The following is a 14,801-nucleotide window of genomic DNA, read 5'->3' as shown; positions in this document are numbered from 1 at the left end:
TATAGTAATTATAGCATGATGTATACTGTTCTCACTTTCATTACACAATATGTATTTTATGATATTGCTGCCACCACCTGAAAGTTCTTACAGATGGGATTTGGATAGTCAGTAAATGTATTGTTCCTGGTGATAATAATAGGCTGTAATTAGTTCTTTGAATTGTTTAGCCAGTGTAAGTACATTTACATTAAAACAGATCTTCATGTCCCAAGAAACCACATAAATAACCTCACTGTGAGCAGTGAGAAACAACTGTACAGCTACAGCCAAAAGATTTAACATCATTACATGTGATGTAATCAAAGAAACTACAAAATGACATCGCAAAAGTCATAATAACAGTACAGTATTTCAGATTAGATTTTGAAATGTCACATTTTTAATTTGTCAGTTTTTTCGCCAAGTATATGGAAAACTATAAAGCAGTATGTAATTCAATATGTTAACATAACATTATTCAGCAGGTTTCTTTTGACTTTATGAAGCAAAATTAGTTAATTCTATAGAGTGATGCAAATGTTTTGGCCATAGCTGTAGATATCAGGGCAAATCTTGTGAAGTCGTTTTCTCCTTACCACTATTTTTGTGTCCCGGATGGTGTTTTCAGGGAGTGTGACCCAGTACTCTCCCTGCTCCCACTGCGGGGGCTGGTTGTGCACGTTGGTAATGGTAATGGAGAGGCCCACCGTGCTGCTTCTGTTACCTCCATCTGTAGCGATGATGTGCTGGCTGATACGGGAAGTCTGGAAATGAAACACAATTTTATTTAAGCATTTCATGTTATTTATTGACAAAATATTTTACACATAAAAAAAAATAGTAGAAAACACAAAAAATCTAGAGAAACATATGTTTATCATTGACAAAAAGAAAGGCATTTAGTCACAGATCTACCGCTTTATGAACTGTAGGTAACCCAAAAGATTTTAAAGGATATGATTTCACCTGACAAATCTGGTGGACCGGACCTTAAACTAAGATCACACTCATGAAGATGATCAAACTACTGAATGCAAAAAAAAAAAAAAAAGGACACGGTAGAACATGGTTCTCTGCAAAGTGTTACAGCAGACTGCTGCGCTGCCCTTTCTGTTTTCATAGCTGCTTGGTCGAGAACATTCATGAAAGACTTAAAAGCTCAAAATTGTTGTGTATGAAATGTGCTTTAATAATTTTACAGGAGTAAAAATTCACCTACAACTTTCCCTCAAAGGACTCTTTCTTCAAACATTAATTTTAGGGTAATGATGGGCATTGTCCTCATCATGCCTAATGAATGCAAGTCCAATATGGCTTTTTCGAAATTAACGGTGAAACATACGTATTTTGATTCTGTTAATACCTTAGGTTTAAGGGTACAGTCTATGTACAGTCTTGTCATGATATCTTAAAAGCCATATGGAGGCGGATGAGTTATGGTACTTTACACTAAAAGAACATTGCACCCATTGAGCCTGACTGGTGCATTTATATGTACCATTTCTCTATTTGTAAAAAAAAAAAAAAAAGACTACACACACTGTGAAATATCATTGGAAACAGTTGGTCCAGTTTCTGAAAGCTTAATCTGAATCCCTGTATGGGACTGCATGTACCTGGGAGATGGGGTGGTTGACATATACCCAGCCAGTGCTGGGGTTGATGTGGAAATACTCAGGCTGCTGGAGAGACAGGGAGTAGGTAATGGCAGCATTGGACCCCTGGTCATCATCATGGGCTGCAGCTCGGAGAAAACTCGTACCCACCGGGGTGTCCTCGCGAAGGAAATCTGATATTGCACAAAGGCAAACACAGATGAGCAACAGCACCTTCTGCTTCAGTGAAAGCTCTCAGTAGGTATAACACAAGCAGTGGCAATGTGAGCTTGCCTTAAACCTGCCCTGGAGGGGCAACCATTTCCGGGTGATGAGGAAGAAGTTCAGTCTCCAAATAAGTCTATTTATTGGCCCTTTTTTTCAGATTGCCTTATACTTTGTACTTATAATTTTCAACAAGAAATACAGTATGTTATGCAATATCAAGTAGTATCTTGGATAGTTTACTTACACTGGTATCGGCTGTTTTCAAATTTGGGGTTGTTGTCGTTTTCATCAGCAATAAGGATGGTTATTTGACAAACCCCAATCAGAGGCTCCTGAGCCAAATCTGTAGCGGTCACTGACAGCGTGTATTCCTTCTGCTTCTCTCGATCAAAACTCAGGGCAGTGGTGATAACTCCTATATTAACAGACAAAAACGGGAATTCTCATTTTTTCTTGATTCTTGTGAACAGTTCTAGAAACGTCTTATTCACTCACAGCTACAATAATGTAGCTTTGTGAGTCACAGTAGTATAATTTTCCAGGATATGGTGGGTTGCCCTGGGTTATCGGAGCATTACATAATCAATTGTTTAGAATGACAGGATTACAAAAAAACTGTTTCACGCTCTAAAGTGCAACACCTTTATATGTGAAATGCTGAGGCTAACCTAAAGCACCAATAACATAAAGGAGCTTAAAATATAGATTTACCACATTACATTATGGGAATGTTTTTCAAGTGTTTCCTCCATTCTTTAATTAACTTATACTGTTTGAAAGGTGAAAGCATTGTGTTAATGTTACAAAACATATTGAGAGTGCTAAATTGATTTCATATTTAGATTCTAGTTTTGTAAAATTAAGATGTGTTTTACCTCTTTCAAACGCTAGGAATGAATTAAAGACAAGCAAAACGCTTTTCAGAAAGAATGCAAAGACACTGAATCTTAATGGATGTGAGCAAATGCAACTCTTTGACAAAAGGTTAACATATTTGAACTACATAGACCAACCAACTCAGTAGCACTCTGTAGGTTGTCACGGTGCTGAGTTGGACACCCCTTACAGCAATCGCATGCCTTACCTGTATCTGGGTTAATAATAAACCCTGATGTAGTTCCATCTCGATGCATTATTCCATATTTCACCTCTCCGTTCACACCTATGTCAGCGTCATAGGCTTCTACTTGCAGCACAAAGGTCCCCTGTGGCTGGTTCTCCAAGACCCAGGTATTGTCACTGTAGCTGGAGCACTAGCAAAGATAACAGGGACATGGCAGTCTTTGTGCTTGGTTTTCTTCTTTAGATTCATTTTGATGCTGGATTGGCAGCACTGGAAACTGAATCTTACCTCCCTGAAGACTGGTTTGTTGTTATTGATGTCGTTGATTCCCACAATGACCTGGGCATAGTTGCTGAGGGCTGTAGGTCCTCCAGAGGCGTTATCATCAGTTGCTGTGATGCTTAGAATATACTGGGGACCTCGCAGCTTAGGCAGGGGACTCTTACGCAGCTTGATGATACCTAGAAATTACACATTCTTTAAGATTTCAAGAAATGCTAAGCAATGCTTCAAAATACAGAATTGAATTGTTAACATTATTACTGCTTCCCTTTATATTGTACTGGAAATATTCTGGTTATTCACTTTTATTTTTAAGTTAATTCAGGATATGCAAATATATGAACTACAACAATATGGATAATCTGCTACATTGGAATATATAATGTTAGTGCATTTCTAAAAGCAATGCCTTTATGTGCAATGCTGAAGCCAAACAGCAGTTTTTTTTGTTTATTAATAAATGTAGGTGGTATTACAGGCAAAGATTGTACACCAAAGTGTTCCAAAAGCAAGATGATAAGCTTCAGCCACGCCTTGTTTTAGCTTAGATAATTGCAGTGACAGTTCATGTCCTGTTTCAGGCACCAGGTGGCACTACGTGCTATGCCATAGTATAGTATAGCCTGGCCTTCAGTTCTTAAATCAGGGGAGATAATCATGCGCATGATAGTAAATAGAGCACCATGTTTGCCATGAAGTATGCTGCCATTGATGATGTCTTGAAATACACAAACAGCATATAGTGTTTTCTACTATAATAACAACCTTGACTTGCATTAAGAAGGAAACACATTGAGTGAAATAGCTTACATCACTTGATTTTCAAGATGTGGTATCCGAAACATAACCAACAAGTACAGAGAAACATCATCTGTAATTGACAAACCCAGGACTGGAAGACTCAAAGAGCTGTCTAACAAGGATGAGCAATACTTGAAGATAATATCTTTAAGGACTAGAAAGAAGACAAATGTTGAATTGACAACAGAACTGGCAGAAGGCACAGGTGTCACAGTCCACAGCACCTTTGACCATTGTTCCATAGTCCAATTTCTGTGTTCTTGTGCATATTTTAGCCTTTTAGTCTTGTTCCCCTTAAGAGGTATTCTTACTGCAACACATCCATTAAGTCCTTATTTCAATAGTGACCTTCGTACTGTTGATTCGTGCTTTTGCACAGCAGTGTGTGTATATATATATATATATATATATATATATATATATATATATATATATATATATATATATATATATATATAATTGGGTATATGTATCGTCTACATTGTATACTGTACATGGAAGCATAAATGAGCACTGATAATAACCTTTCCAAGAGGTTGTAATTAAGCGGGTCTCTGATTCCAAGGAAGGCATAAAAAGCATAAGAAACATATTTCCAATGAAGTGTTGATACTGTCTTTATTTACACAACAGCCTATGGAATTCACTACAATAGAACACTCAATGTGGCAACTAGAACAAGAAAAGAGTCTCCCGCTTTGATGTAACAACTTTTCTAAATTCAGCAACTATAAAGCCAGAGGCCATCTGTGTGGCTGGCACTAGCCCAAACTGTTAAAAGCAGTCAAATATCCCCAATAATTAAGGGTGTAATGACTAAAACAAAACATTAATTCCAAAGAAAAGAGCTTGTGTAAGTGGGTAATTGTGTTTCAGTTATGTACCTGTGTTTGTAGGGACCTCCATTAATACAGAGTTAATATGTTTATGTGTTTGTGAATTTAGTTATCATAAAAGTGCAGGTAGGCACTATGAGTTTCCACACAAGCTCTGATAATAAACCAGGATGATACACCCTTTTCTCTTAAGTCTTGATCTACTTCCAAGCAAAGAGTGTAAATTATGCTAATTTGTGAGCTAAATCAGTTTTAAACCCAGGCCTACCAAAATGAAAGGCATTAACCCTCTGAGTCTGGCCTAGAGAATATCTGTGTTGTATTGTCATCCTTGCTCACCTTTCTGATTGTCCAGGTCAAAGTTTCCATCCTCATTGCCTCCAGTGATTGCGTACGAGACTGCATCCCCATCAGGATCTTTGGCGTGGACAATGGCCACCAATGTGTTGGGACCGGCGTCCTCCGAGAGGAATGTCTTATAGCTGTGACATGAAAAGGATGTGTTTCATTACAAATATACTAGAATACATGCACTCATCTGTCAAAAAATACATATTTGGCTTCTTGTTACTAACAATGGACCTACGTCTTCAAGCATGCTTCCAACTCTGATGGGTGTCTGGTTGCTTCTATGGAGCGCTATTTGTGCCAAAACTATCCAGCCATTAATTTGTCAATTTGTTTGTCAATTCATGAATTGGTCAATTTGTCCAGCAATTCATCCATAAATTTGTCAATTCATACAGTAATTCATAAAAGTATTTGTTAATTAATCTAATAATTCATTAATTCATTTGTCAATTCATTAATACGAAAGACTGTACGGACCTGCAAATTTCCAATCAACCAGACAAACTTCCTTGCAAACTTCCCAACAAACAGACAAACTTCCAACTGTTTGTACCTGGTACAAACGCAAATTGTTTTAGCCATGATTATACTGTTCATTTCTAAGAAATGTAATTAGTTTCTCCCTGAACTGTAAGAGGGATGCGTATTTTTAGTACCTAGTTTAATAGCCTGTGCGGCTCACTGCTAGGTGATGCTTGCTACTATTTTAGGTACCTTCTAGTTGGTCTTATTTGTATCAAATATACAATACAAAATAACAATAACATATTTATTATTAAATAAATAAATAAATAAATAAATAAATAAATAAATAAATAATCACACTTTTGAAATGATAGATTTTTCATGACAGGTGTCATGAAAAAGCTACACCCACAGAATACTGCACCATGCAAACTAAATTATTTTGATTGAATTTCCTTCTATGGTTTCAAAGCGAGTCAAATCCAGCTACGGAATTGAGATGATATGAAATGGCCTTCATGATTTCGATATAATAAATATTCAACTGGCTTTGGCTTAAAGAGATAATACAACAAGTCAAAAGGCACCGCTTACACTGCTTGTGAGAACACTGGGGCTTCATCGTTGACATTAGCCATGCGGATACGCACGGCTGCTGTCCCAGTTTTGGAAGGGTAACCCTTGTCGACTGCCACCACCACAAACTCGTACATGTGATTTGACCGCTCGTAGTTGAGCAGTTGTTTTGGGCTGATGATTCCTTGAGGGGTTATGTCAAAGTCACCACTCTGGATGAAGTAAGAGATCTCTGCGTTTGGACCGGTGTCACAGTCTCTAGCCAGCACTGCTCAAAAACAAGAGAAAAACTGAAATATTATGCTTCACTTAGACAAAATGGATCTATATTATAACATGGTAGTTAATAATATGTAATATGTGTTGAAATGTTTCAATAAAACTGACAAAATAATGCCCATGCTCTAACAGCAGATAATGCAATTCTATGTTTGCTTTATTATTATTATTATTATTATTATTATTTATTTCTTAGCAGACGCCCTTATCCAGGGCGACTTACAATCGTAAGCAAATACATTTCAAGTGTTACAATACAAGTAATACAATAAGAGCAAGAAATACAATAACTTTTGTTCAAGCAAAGTACAAGTGTGACAAACCACAATTCAATAATACAGCAGATAATAGTGATAGTGACATCAGGATATGATTAAATAGTGATAGTTACATCAGGATATGATTAAATACAAAGTACTACAGGTTAAACACTTGGCAGATTACAGTATTCTGAAGTACAGGATTAAATGTAGTAAAATAGGGGGCAGATAAGAGCAAAATAAAGCACATTTACATGAAGGGTGATAGTGTCCCAGGATACAAACAGAGGAGTTCTACAGGTGCTGTTTGAAGAGGTGAGTCTTAAGGAGGCGCCGGAATGAGGTCAGGGACTGGGCAGTCCTGACATCTGTAGGAAGGTCATTCCACCACTGCGGAGCAAGGGTGGAGAAGGAGCGGGCTCTGGAGGCAGGGGAGCGTAGCGGAGGTAGAGCTAGCGGAGGTAGAGCTAGTTTTGCTTTGAGTGGATTCAATATTTTTTAATCCACTCAAAGCAAAACTCTTTTATTTTGTTTGCTCCACAACAGCCTGATGGTTTTGTACAGTAAGTGCTTTTTAAAATAAGTAGTCTGTCATGTTAAAAGAGCCAATATTAATTAAAACTATGTTGGGAGACCAATTCTTTATTTGATAAATTTAAGAGCCCATCTGTTTGTAAACAGTAGAACTGCTGAGGAGATGGTGTTGACTCTAGCAGATCAAAAGTAAACTTCAAAAAGGGCTTGCTGTCATTAGGTACCGTGCCAGACTTCTCACCAAATCTAGAGGCCTTGCTTCATCATACCACTGGCAAGCTGTCATCAGCTGAAGCCAGCACAGTCATTTGGTTCATGCAGATGAAGGCCTTAATCTCCAAGGCAAATAACTGGTTTAGTGCACGCAGATGTGGCAGCGCACAGACCCTCTACAGAGACAGCAGGGAACTTGTTGCAAAGGGATACAGCGAAGGCTTAAGGATAGGATTCAAACAGCAGAAGGTTCATTAAAAATACACAGAGTAATATAATATCACTTCGGGCTACCTATTACCATATTTAATGCATGCACTATAAAATTAGAGTCACAGTGGAAACTAAATTAAACATAGGAACCTTATCCATGGAGCTTTATACTTTGCTAAATCCTTTCTGGAAGTTTTTGCTTGATAATTAGAGTGGGTTCTGAAATCAGTCACCCCACAGGTCATTCTATATTGCTTTTCCCAGTTTACAGCTTAATCCACACTTAAGGTAAATAATATTGAAAAAAAAATAATAACAATTTCTTATCAAATTAGCAGGATTTGCTTTTTGGCAACACATTTGAGAAACAAACGGAAAACACAACTGATGGCTTTTGATGCCTACTAGTCTGCCTGCACACAAGTCACATAGCGCACAGTGTGGGGTTGGTATCACAATCTGCAGCACAAGAAGCTGAAGGAGTCAAGGAAATGAATCATGCTATGAACTAACCATGCAGGCGCAATATCTAGATAGATACCCTTACAAAAATGTACTATAGCATACTATAGTAGTACTATAGCATATTGTAGTAGTACAATAGTCATTATAGTAATGCTATAGTAATTTACAGTACTTTATAGTAATACTATAGGACATCATAGTAGTATATAAAAGCTAGTAATGCATGTCATAGTATTTTGTAATAGTACTTTAAGACAGCATGTCTCTACTAAAAGCTAATGTGATACAGAAAAATGAAACTTTCCCAAGGGAGCATGTTTTTTTAATTTTTTTATTACCTTATTTAATTTTGACTTTAAAACAGGCTAATATAGGAGATTGTTTGTCATGTACAAGAATGTTGTTTTATCACTAAGCCAATAAATGCGTATACTGCCATGCATGATAACATTTGTTTGATGTGTTAACTTGGACAATGATATTTAACACTGTAAATGTGCTTCAACAGTCATCATGGCGTCACATTCAAATCTTCATCTTCTGTTACATGTTTATATACCTAAACATTTTAATACTACTGCAGTAACATTTTTTTTTTTCAATTTGAGTAGGCCTACTTGTACAATTTCTGAAAGCACAACGATAATAATACTTAGGCTCAAGACTTCTTTGATTGTAAGGCACGCGGAGTTCATTTCAAACAGAAAGTAAGTAACTGTAAAACGTCAAGGCATCAAAATGGAGGAATACTGTTTGTTTGACTTCATTAATGATAAACTCCATCCAACATTTGAAAAATGGTTTCCAAATGGATAAAAGATGAAGAACAAATCGACCCGAACAACTGGTCCTTTGATTTTTTCCAAGGATGTTTAGTGGAGTTGACGACAGGAGGCAATAAACCACGACGTAAGTGGACGTAAGTCCTAGCTCAAATCATATGGTCTTCTGGTAAGTAATAAAACAAATACATTTTTATTGTCATTTTTTAATAACACAGCAGTAAGGTTTTTTATATTTTAATATTTATTTATTAACATAAAACAGGAAATAAATTCATGCCAACAAGGGTGCATTAATCAAATGGGTGCTGTCACTGTGTGTTTGTGTAGGAGGAATCATATTCATTTATAGAGAGATGAATATGATAAGATGTGGAGACTTGACAGAGGAAAACGTAACAGAACCATTCCTAAAAAATAATTACAAGCTAAATAGTTTTGTCATTTGATATGTTTTATACCACTATGTACTGTAAATAGTTAGAGGTATTAGCTTAATCAAGTTAGACCAAACAGTAATTCTTGTTTTCTGAAGAAAAATTATATTTACCCATTTTGTGTGTTTTGGGTTTTTTTTGTGAAAAACTACTATTTTGATGTTACAGGATAAGAAGGAAACATGCAGTACATATGTATAGAACTTATAATAACATCACTTTTATTTAAATGTTTAGGTTGACTGGTTGGGTCAAATGTTTTTTAAAATTGGTCCTTTTTGGGGTTTTTTTGTATGTGAATGGGATGTAGGATAGGATAGGATAATTTTATTGTTTTTTTCAAAAGTGCCAGCTACCCAATGTTTGAGTATGGTCAACATAAATATTTTCCAGGTAGTGTGCATTTGAAAACAGGCATACTATATGTATATTAATAGGTTTTTGATGGCATGGAAACTATCTTTGTTTGTTGAACATTTAATATGTTTCTAAGCTCATAAATACCAGAAGCGTACAGGAAACCCCCAGAGGAGCGCAGCCCATTAAAACCACAACACATCATCTATGGCGCCAAACACTTTCAACCAAGAAGGCGGGATCAAGTGCCAGGTCCTTTCCAATCCAATGAACCCCCCAGGTGAAGAGCTCTTGCTCAGCCTGCTCTTTGATCACAGAAGGGTCAGGCTTCACTGCTTTGGGATGGATCATCTCATTAGAAGGCAATCTTATCCAGTGAAGAGCCCCTTGTTTTAACAGATGTGCTGAGTGGTATGTGCACAGAGTGCAAAAACAAGTTGGAGACAATCGACATGACATTTTATCATGACTACCAAAATGGTGTCTGCATCTTTTCTTTTTCTCAACAGTTTTACTTTGAGCAGCAGAGGCATGAGGTGCAGGGTATGCAGGGTACAGTGTATACCCTATTAGCCTATTATTATTATTATTATTTATTTCTTAGCAGACGCCCTTATCCAGGGCGACTTACAATTGTTACAAGATATCACATTATTACTATTAGTTTTTTGTTATTTATTTATAATGCTCAATAAAGCACAAAGTTGTGTATTAGAGCACACAATCATTTTATAGCATTCAGAATAACCGTGGTAAAATTAAAACAAAATTCTGCACTGAGGACCACCTACAGTATAAACCTACAAGTTTTGCATCACCTTATAGAAATAACTAATATTGCTTCATAAAGTTGAATGAAACCTGCTGAATAATGTTACGTTAACATATTGCATTGCATACTGCTTTGTAGTTTTCCATATACTTAACGAAAAACTGACAAAAATAAAAAAAATGTGACATTTCGAAAATCTAACATGAAATACTGTACTACTATTATGGCTTCCGACAGACTTTTGCAATATCATTTAGTAGTTTTTTTGACTATATGATGTTAAATAAAAGATCTAAATTATGTTCATACATTTTTATTTTATTTTATTACGTATCAATCCTAAAATTCTAGGTGATGCAAAACTTTTGGCCATAGCTGTAGTACTGTGTTTATGAGTTAAATGCCTGTTTTATCTTAGACATGTTCCACTCAGGGGTTAGAGAGGAAATCTAAGTATCTACTATATACAGATTATACAAATGTGGATGTATCAATTCAATGCACTTTAACTACAGTTATTTTCTTATGGGGTACACTGGGCCAAGGTTCATCCAGCCGCAGCATCTTTGGAAAAAAACAGCTAAACAAAGTACAGTACAGTACAGCACAGCACAGGGAAACAGCACAGGGAAGAAATGTATTGGTGTTTTCGAATGTCTACGCGCACCTAGGATACACAAGTGTAATTTATAAAAAAAAAATGAATTAAAAAATGAGCATTAATTAGTAGTAGAATTCATTACATACTCATATTGTTAGTATTCTAAATAAGAATATCTGAGACGCCTATGTGAATTCTACTAGAAGCAGACATCCAAACACCTGCACGCTAGAGGGGGGAGGCTCTCACCTTGCAGCAGAGAGGTGCCCACAGGGATATTTTCAGGGATGTTGTCTCGGCTGTAGATGGAGTGAAGGAATTCCGGTGTGCAGTCGTTCTCGTCGCTGATATGAACCACTACCTGCAATGGCACGGAATTAATCAAATTATCCAGAGCGCTGCTGGAGCACAGTCCTTCATCACCTTTTATTTTACGTCAAGAACACATGCGTCCCTTTGTGTCTGTTTTCTGAAGCATGCTGACAAGGCTAATGCAAAAGAGCAAGACATTGGATAAAGCCTGGGAATGTTGGTATTAGTGTTCACTCTGGCTATTCTCAGTAGGGTTTCTGGTATAACACCTATCATACCTTTCCAGTTAGGCTAAAGAAGTGAATTGGATCCCCACATGTACCTTATTTGCATTACCTTAATGAGAACACATACTGCAGGGGGGCAAATCTTTAAGAGAATGATTGCCATAATGACGATTGATTTCCACCAGTTGACACCAAGTGCAAAGTAAAAGTTATTAGAATCAAAAGAGAATACCTTGAAAAAAAAAATAAATAAAAAACAGAAGCTTTACAAATGATCAATGATTAAGTGTGAATGAATATGATGCTATTTCCATGCTTAATTTCATACCCCCCCTTCAATTTTATTTATAAAATCTCTTTTGCAGCTAATTACCTTATTACTATGTAATTCTTGTCTCTTCCCCTGCTTATATAAAACACAAACTTATTAGCCTTCTTACAGTGTTCTCATATTTGATATTTCTTTAAAGCTTCCCTATTAAAAATTAATTAAAGTTTGTAATTATGCCCATTTCCTTTTATCAATTTGCCCTCTACCAGTAAACTTTCAAATATATTGTATACCTAGAGTATCTACTACTACATCTAAATCACTTTGAAATCCTTTCTCAAACCTTTGGCGTACAGTGACACAGAGTTATAATGACTGTTTTACATTTCACAGTTTTGCGGGCGTATTAGTTATAATAATTGCTACAAGTACTTGAAGAAAATTAAGGGGCTCAACTGCAGTTGCAGTTCGACTACATTATTCATTCATCAAATGAAACGTATCTTGCTTCATACCCAGTAACAAATGTTTTAAGTGAAAGTGACTGAGGAGATCTGGCAATTTGTTCAGATGAAGCAGGACTGGGGTTTTCAAGCTGCAATAGTAACAGCCCTTTGAAAGAGTGGGGCCTACAGATGGTGTCGACATTAGACAGGGGGTGTAAGTCCTGTAATCACCAGCCAGATGGAAAATGTGTACAAACAGGATCAGCGCCAACAACCTTCACTGCTGGCTCTGAAATATATGTACTCTCTAGCTGGCTGCTGTGCAAACGTGGGTCTTAGTTTTGCAGCTAGCCAGCTTATCGTGGACGAGTACAGCATCAACCAACAACAAACAGGTAAAGACTGTTCCCGTCTTTGAATTCCAACAGCTTTTAAACACTGAAAAGCAATTTTATTAATATGATAACGATATGAGCATTTGTAAACTGTATATGTCTGTTTAGGAATCTGAGGATCTGATTGCAGCCAAGTGAGTTAAATCAGCCTGGTTTGTAAGAACCATCTTCCCTTACGGACTAACCTAGGTGGAGCATAAAGTACAAAACTGTGCCCATATAAAAGAAAATATTATAGTAATCTCCAAAACTAGTATACTACAGGAAACGACAGCACTTTTGGGAGGTACTATAGTATTTTTTGAGGTGTGCCACACCTGGGTTTAAATACACTGAAACGAGAGACTAGGGAAGTGATGAGTTTTGTGTTTACAGCTGCTTCAAAACAACATTAATTCTGTACCTCAGTAACAGTGCTCAGCCCCGCCCCTGGCTCCAGCGCTCGCACCAGTAGGTGATAGAGGTGGTGCTCGCTCTCGTAGTCCACGTTGCGGGTCAGGCTCAGCTCTCCATTCTCCTGGTTCAAGCTGAAGAGGCTGCTGGGATTAATAAGCAGCGTGTACGAGAGCTTCAGTCTCTGGAAGGAAACTGCCTCCACGACTGCAACCCTGGAAAACAGAAAAGTGCAACACTTTTTATAACCCATTAATCGTACAAATATACTTAGGTGAGTCATGTTTAATATTTTGCATGTATTGCCTAAGCTGTAGGAAGCTGAGCTGGAACCTAGTTCAAACAGTCTCCTCACTGCTTAACAACTGCCCACCTTGACTGTTCAATAAATATTTGAATTTGCACACTTTAGGATTTGGAGCCTGGGGACGTAATAAGGCATCCTGCCTGCCTTCTCTTTAGTGCAACTTCTTGGGCAACAGATTATTTAATAATAAAACAGGGAGGAAGGCTTGTTCAAACAATTTTCCCCTCAGAGAAAGATACAGCCCTTGGGCTCTCTACTCACGCGTGTCCTGCCACAGTATTTTCAGGAACGAACACAGTGTACGACACGTTGGTGAACTGCGGGGGTCTGGAGCCGGCCAGCACAGAGACAGAAGCGTAGGGCCCCTTGCTGCCCAGCCTGTCGACAGCTTGTACTGTAAGGATGTATTCGCTGTGCGGGACGAGTGGCAGCCCAGTGGTTCTGATCTCTCCTGTGATCCTGTCAACCTCGAATCTGTCTTCACCACCTGATGAAAGAAACACTGAGCAATGGAGAATCAAGCCCTTTTTTAACCCTTCTCCTTAAAATACACAGCAATACAGGGAGGCTTACAACTGTGTAACACCAAAGAGACTTCAGAAGGCATCTCTGTGTCTGCTTTGAAGAAGTATAGAACACATAATGGCAGCTGGTTTCATAGGTTGTCTCAATTCATCATTATAGGTGGCCTGCTACTTAGTTACATCAAGACTTGTCAACATAACGAATGGTTTTAAAGGAAAAGGTGCCAAATTGGAAGTGTCAGTTCCTTAGCTACCAACCAGTAGAAAATGAGCAAGCTTACTTATTGAAAGATGTGTCACTCCATATTTACTGTATATACTTAAGTTATGCTCTTTCTTATTAATGCAAACTATTTGGAAAGAGGCGCTCTTCCGTGGAAAAAAACACAGCCTGTTTAAAATTAATGTTAGGCAACCGAAATCATAAGCATATAACCTAATTATAATGATGGTATGTTACTGTACATCTGTGAGCAATAAAATGTAATGATGTTTTTTTCTCTAAACCATGTTTATGAGAAGATGTCCCATCTGTTTTTTTGTACATTAAAAACAAAATTAACAGCCCTTGGTAAAGGAGAGCAGATCTATCAACCATGACAACCAACACTGCCCAGAAAGTAATAATTCCCCAACCCTATTCAATATTGGAACAGACCATTCTTTAAAGAGCAGGCATTCCCAAGATCTACCTGTATAAGAATGTTTAAATTATAAGAACACTGGAAGTATATTACATTTATATTGCTGTTTTCATCCGTTGGGGAATCTACTGTACAAAGTTAATGAAAGAACAAGGTCCAATGGCTGCAGTAGACAAATACAGCAGCTGTG

General features: G+C 37.3%; 1 protein-coding gene across 2 annotated transcripts in view; it reads right to left on the bottom strand.

The window, feature by feature from the left end:
- Positions 1-14,801, bottom strand: part of LOC117435310 (neural-cadherin-like) — a 78,785-nt gene that overhangs the window by 27,732 nt on the left and 36,252 nt on the right. For both annotated transcript variants that reach the window (XM_034058367.3, XM_034058368.3), the window contains exons 3-12: positions 13,705-13,930; positions 13,147-13,351; positions 11,342-11,453; positions 6,198-6,447; positions 5,127-5,269; positions 3,157-3,329; positions 2,890-3,058; positions 2,050-2,220; positions 1,599-1,771; positions 579-746 (exon numbers count right to left, since the gene is read on the bottom strand). In XM_034058367.3, coding sequence (XP_033914258.3) covers positions 579-746; positions 1,599-1,771; positions 2,050-2,220; positions 2,890-3,058; positions 3,157-3,329; positions 5,127-5,269; positions 6,198-6,447; positions 11,342-11,453; positions 13,147-13,351; positions 13,705-13,930 — 1,790 coding nt within the window. The remainder of the gene's footprint in view (positions 1-578; positions 747-1,598; positions 1,772-2,049; positions 2,221-2,889; positions 3,059-3,156; positions 3,330-5,126; positions 5,270-6,197; positions 6,448-11,341; positions 11,454-13,146; positions 13,352-13,704; positions 13,931-14,801) is intronic.

The sequence above is a fragment of the Acipenser ruthenus genome, chromosome 3 (assembly GCF_902713425.1).
Source record: "Acipenser ruthenus chromosome 3, fAciRut3.2 maternal haplotype, whole genome shotgun sequence".
In the NCBI taxonomy this organism is placed as follows: Eukaryota; Metazoa; Chordata; class Actinopteri; order Acipenseriformes; family Acipenseridae; genus Acipenser; species Acipenser ruthenus.
The sequence above is the reverse complement of the archived record's forward strand: the minus strand, read 5'-3'. Positions and strand labels throughout refer to the sequence as shown.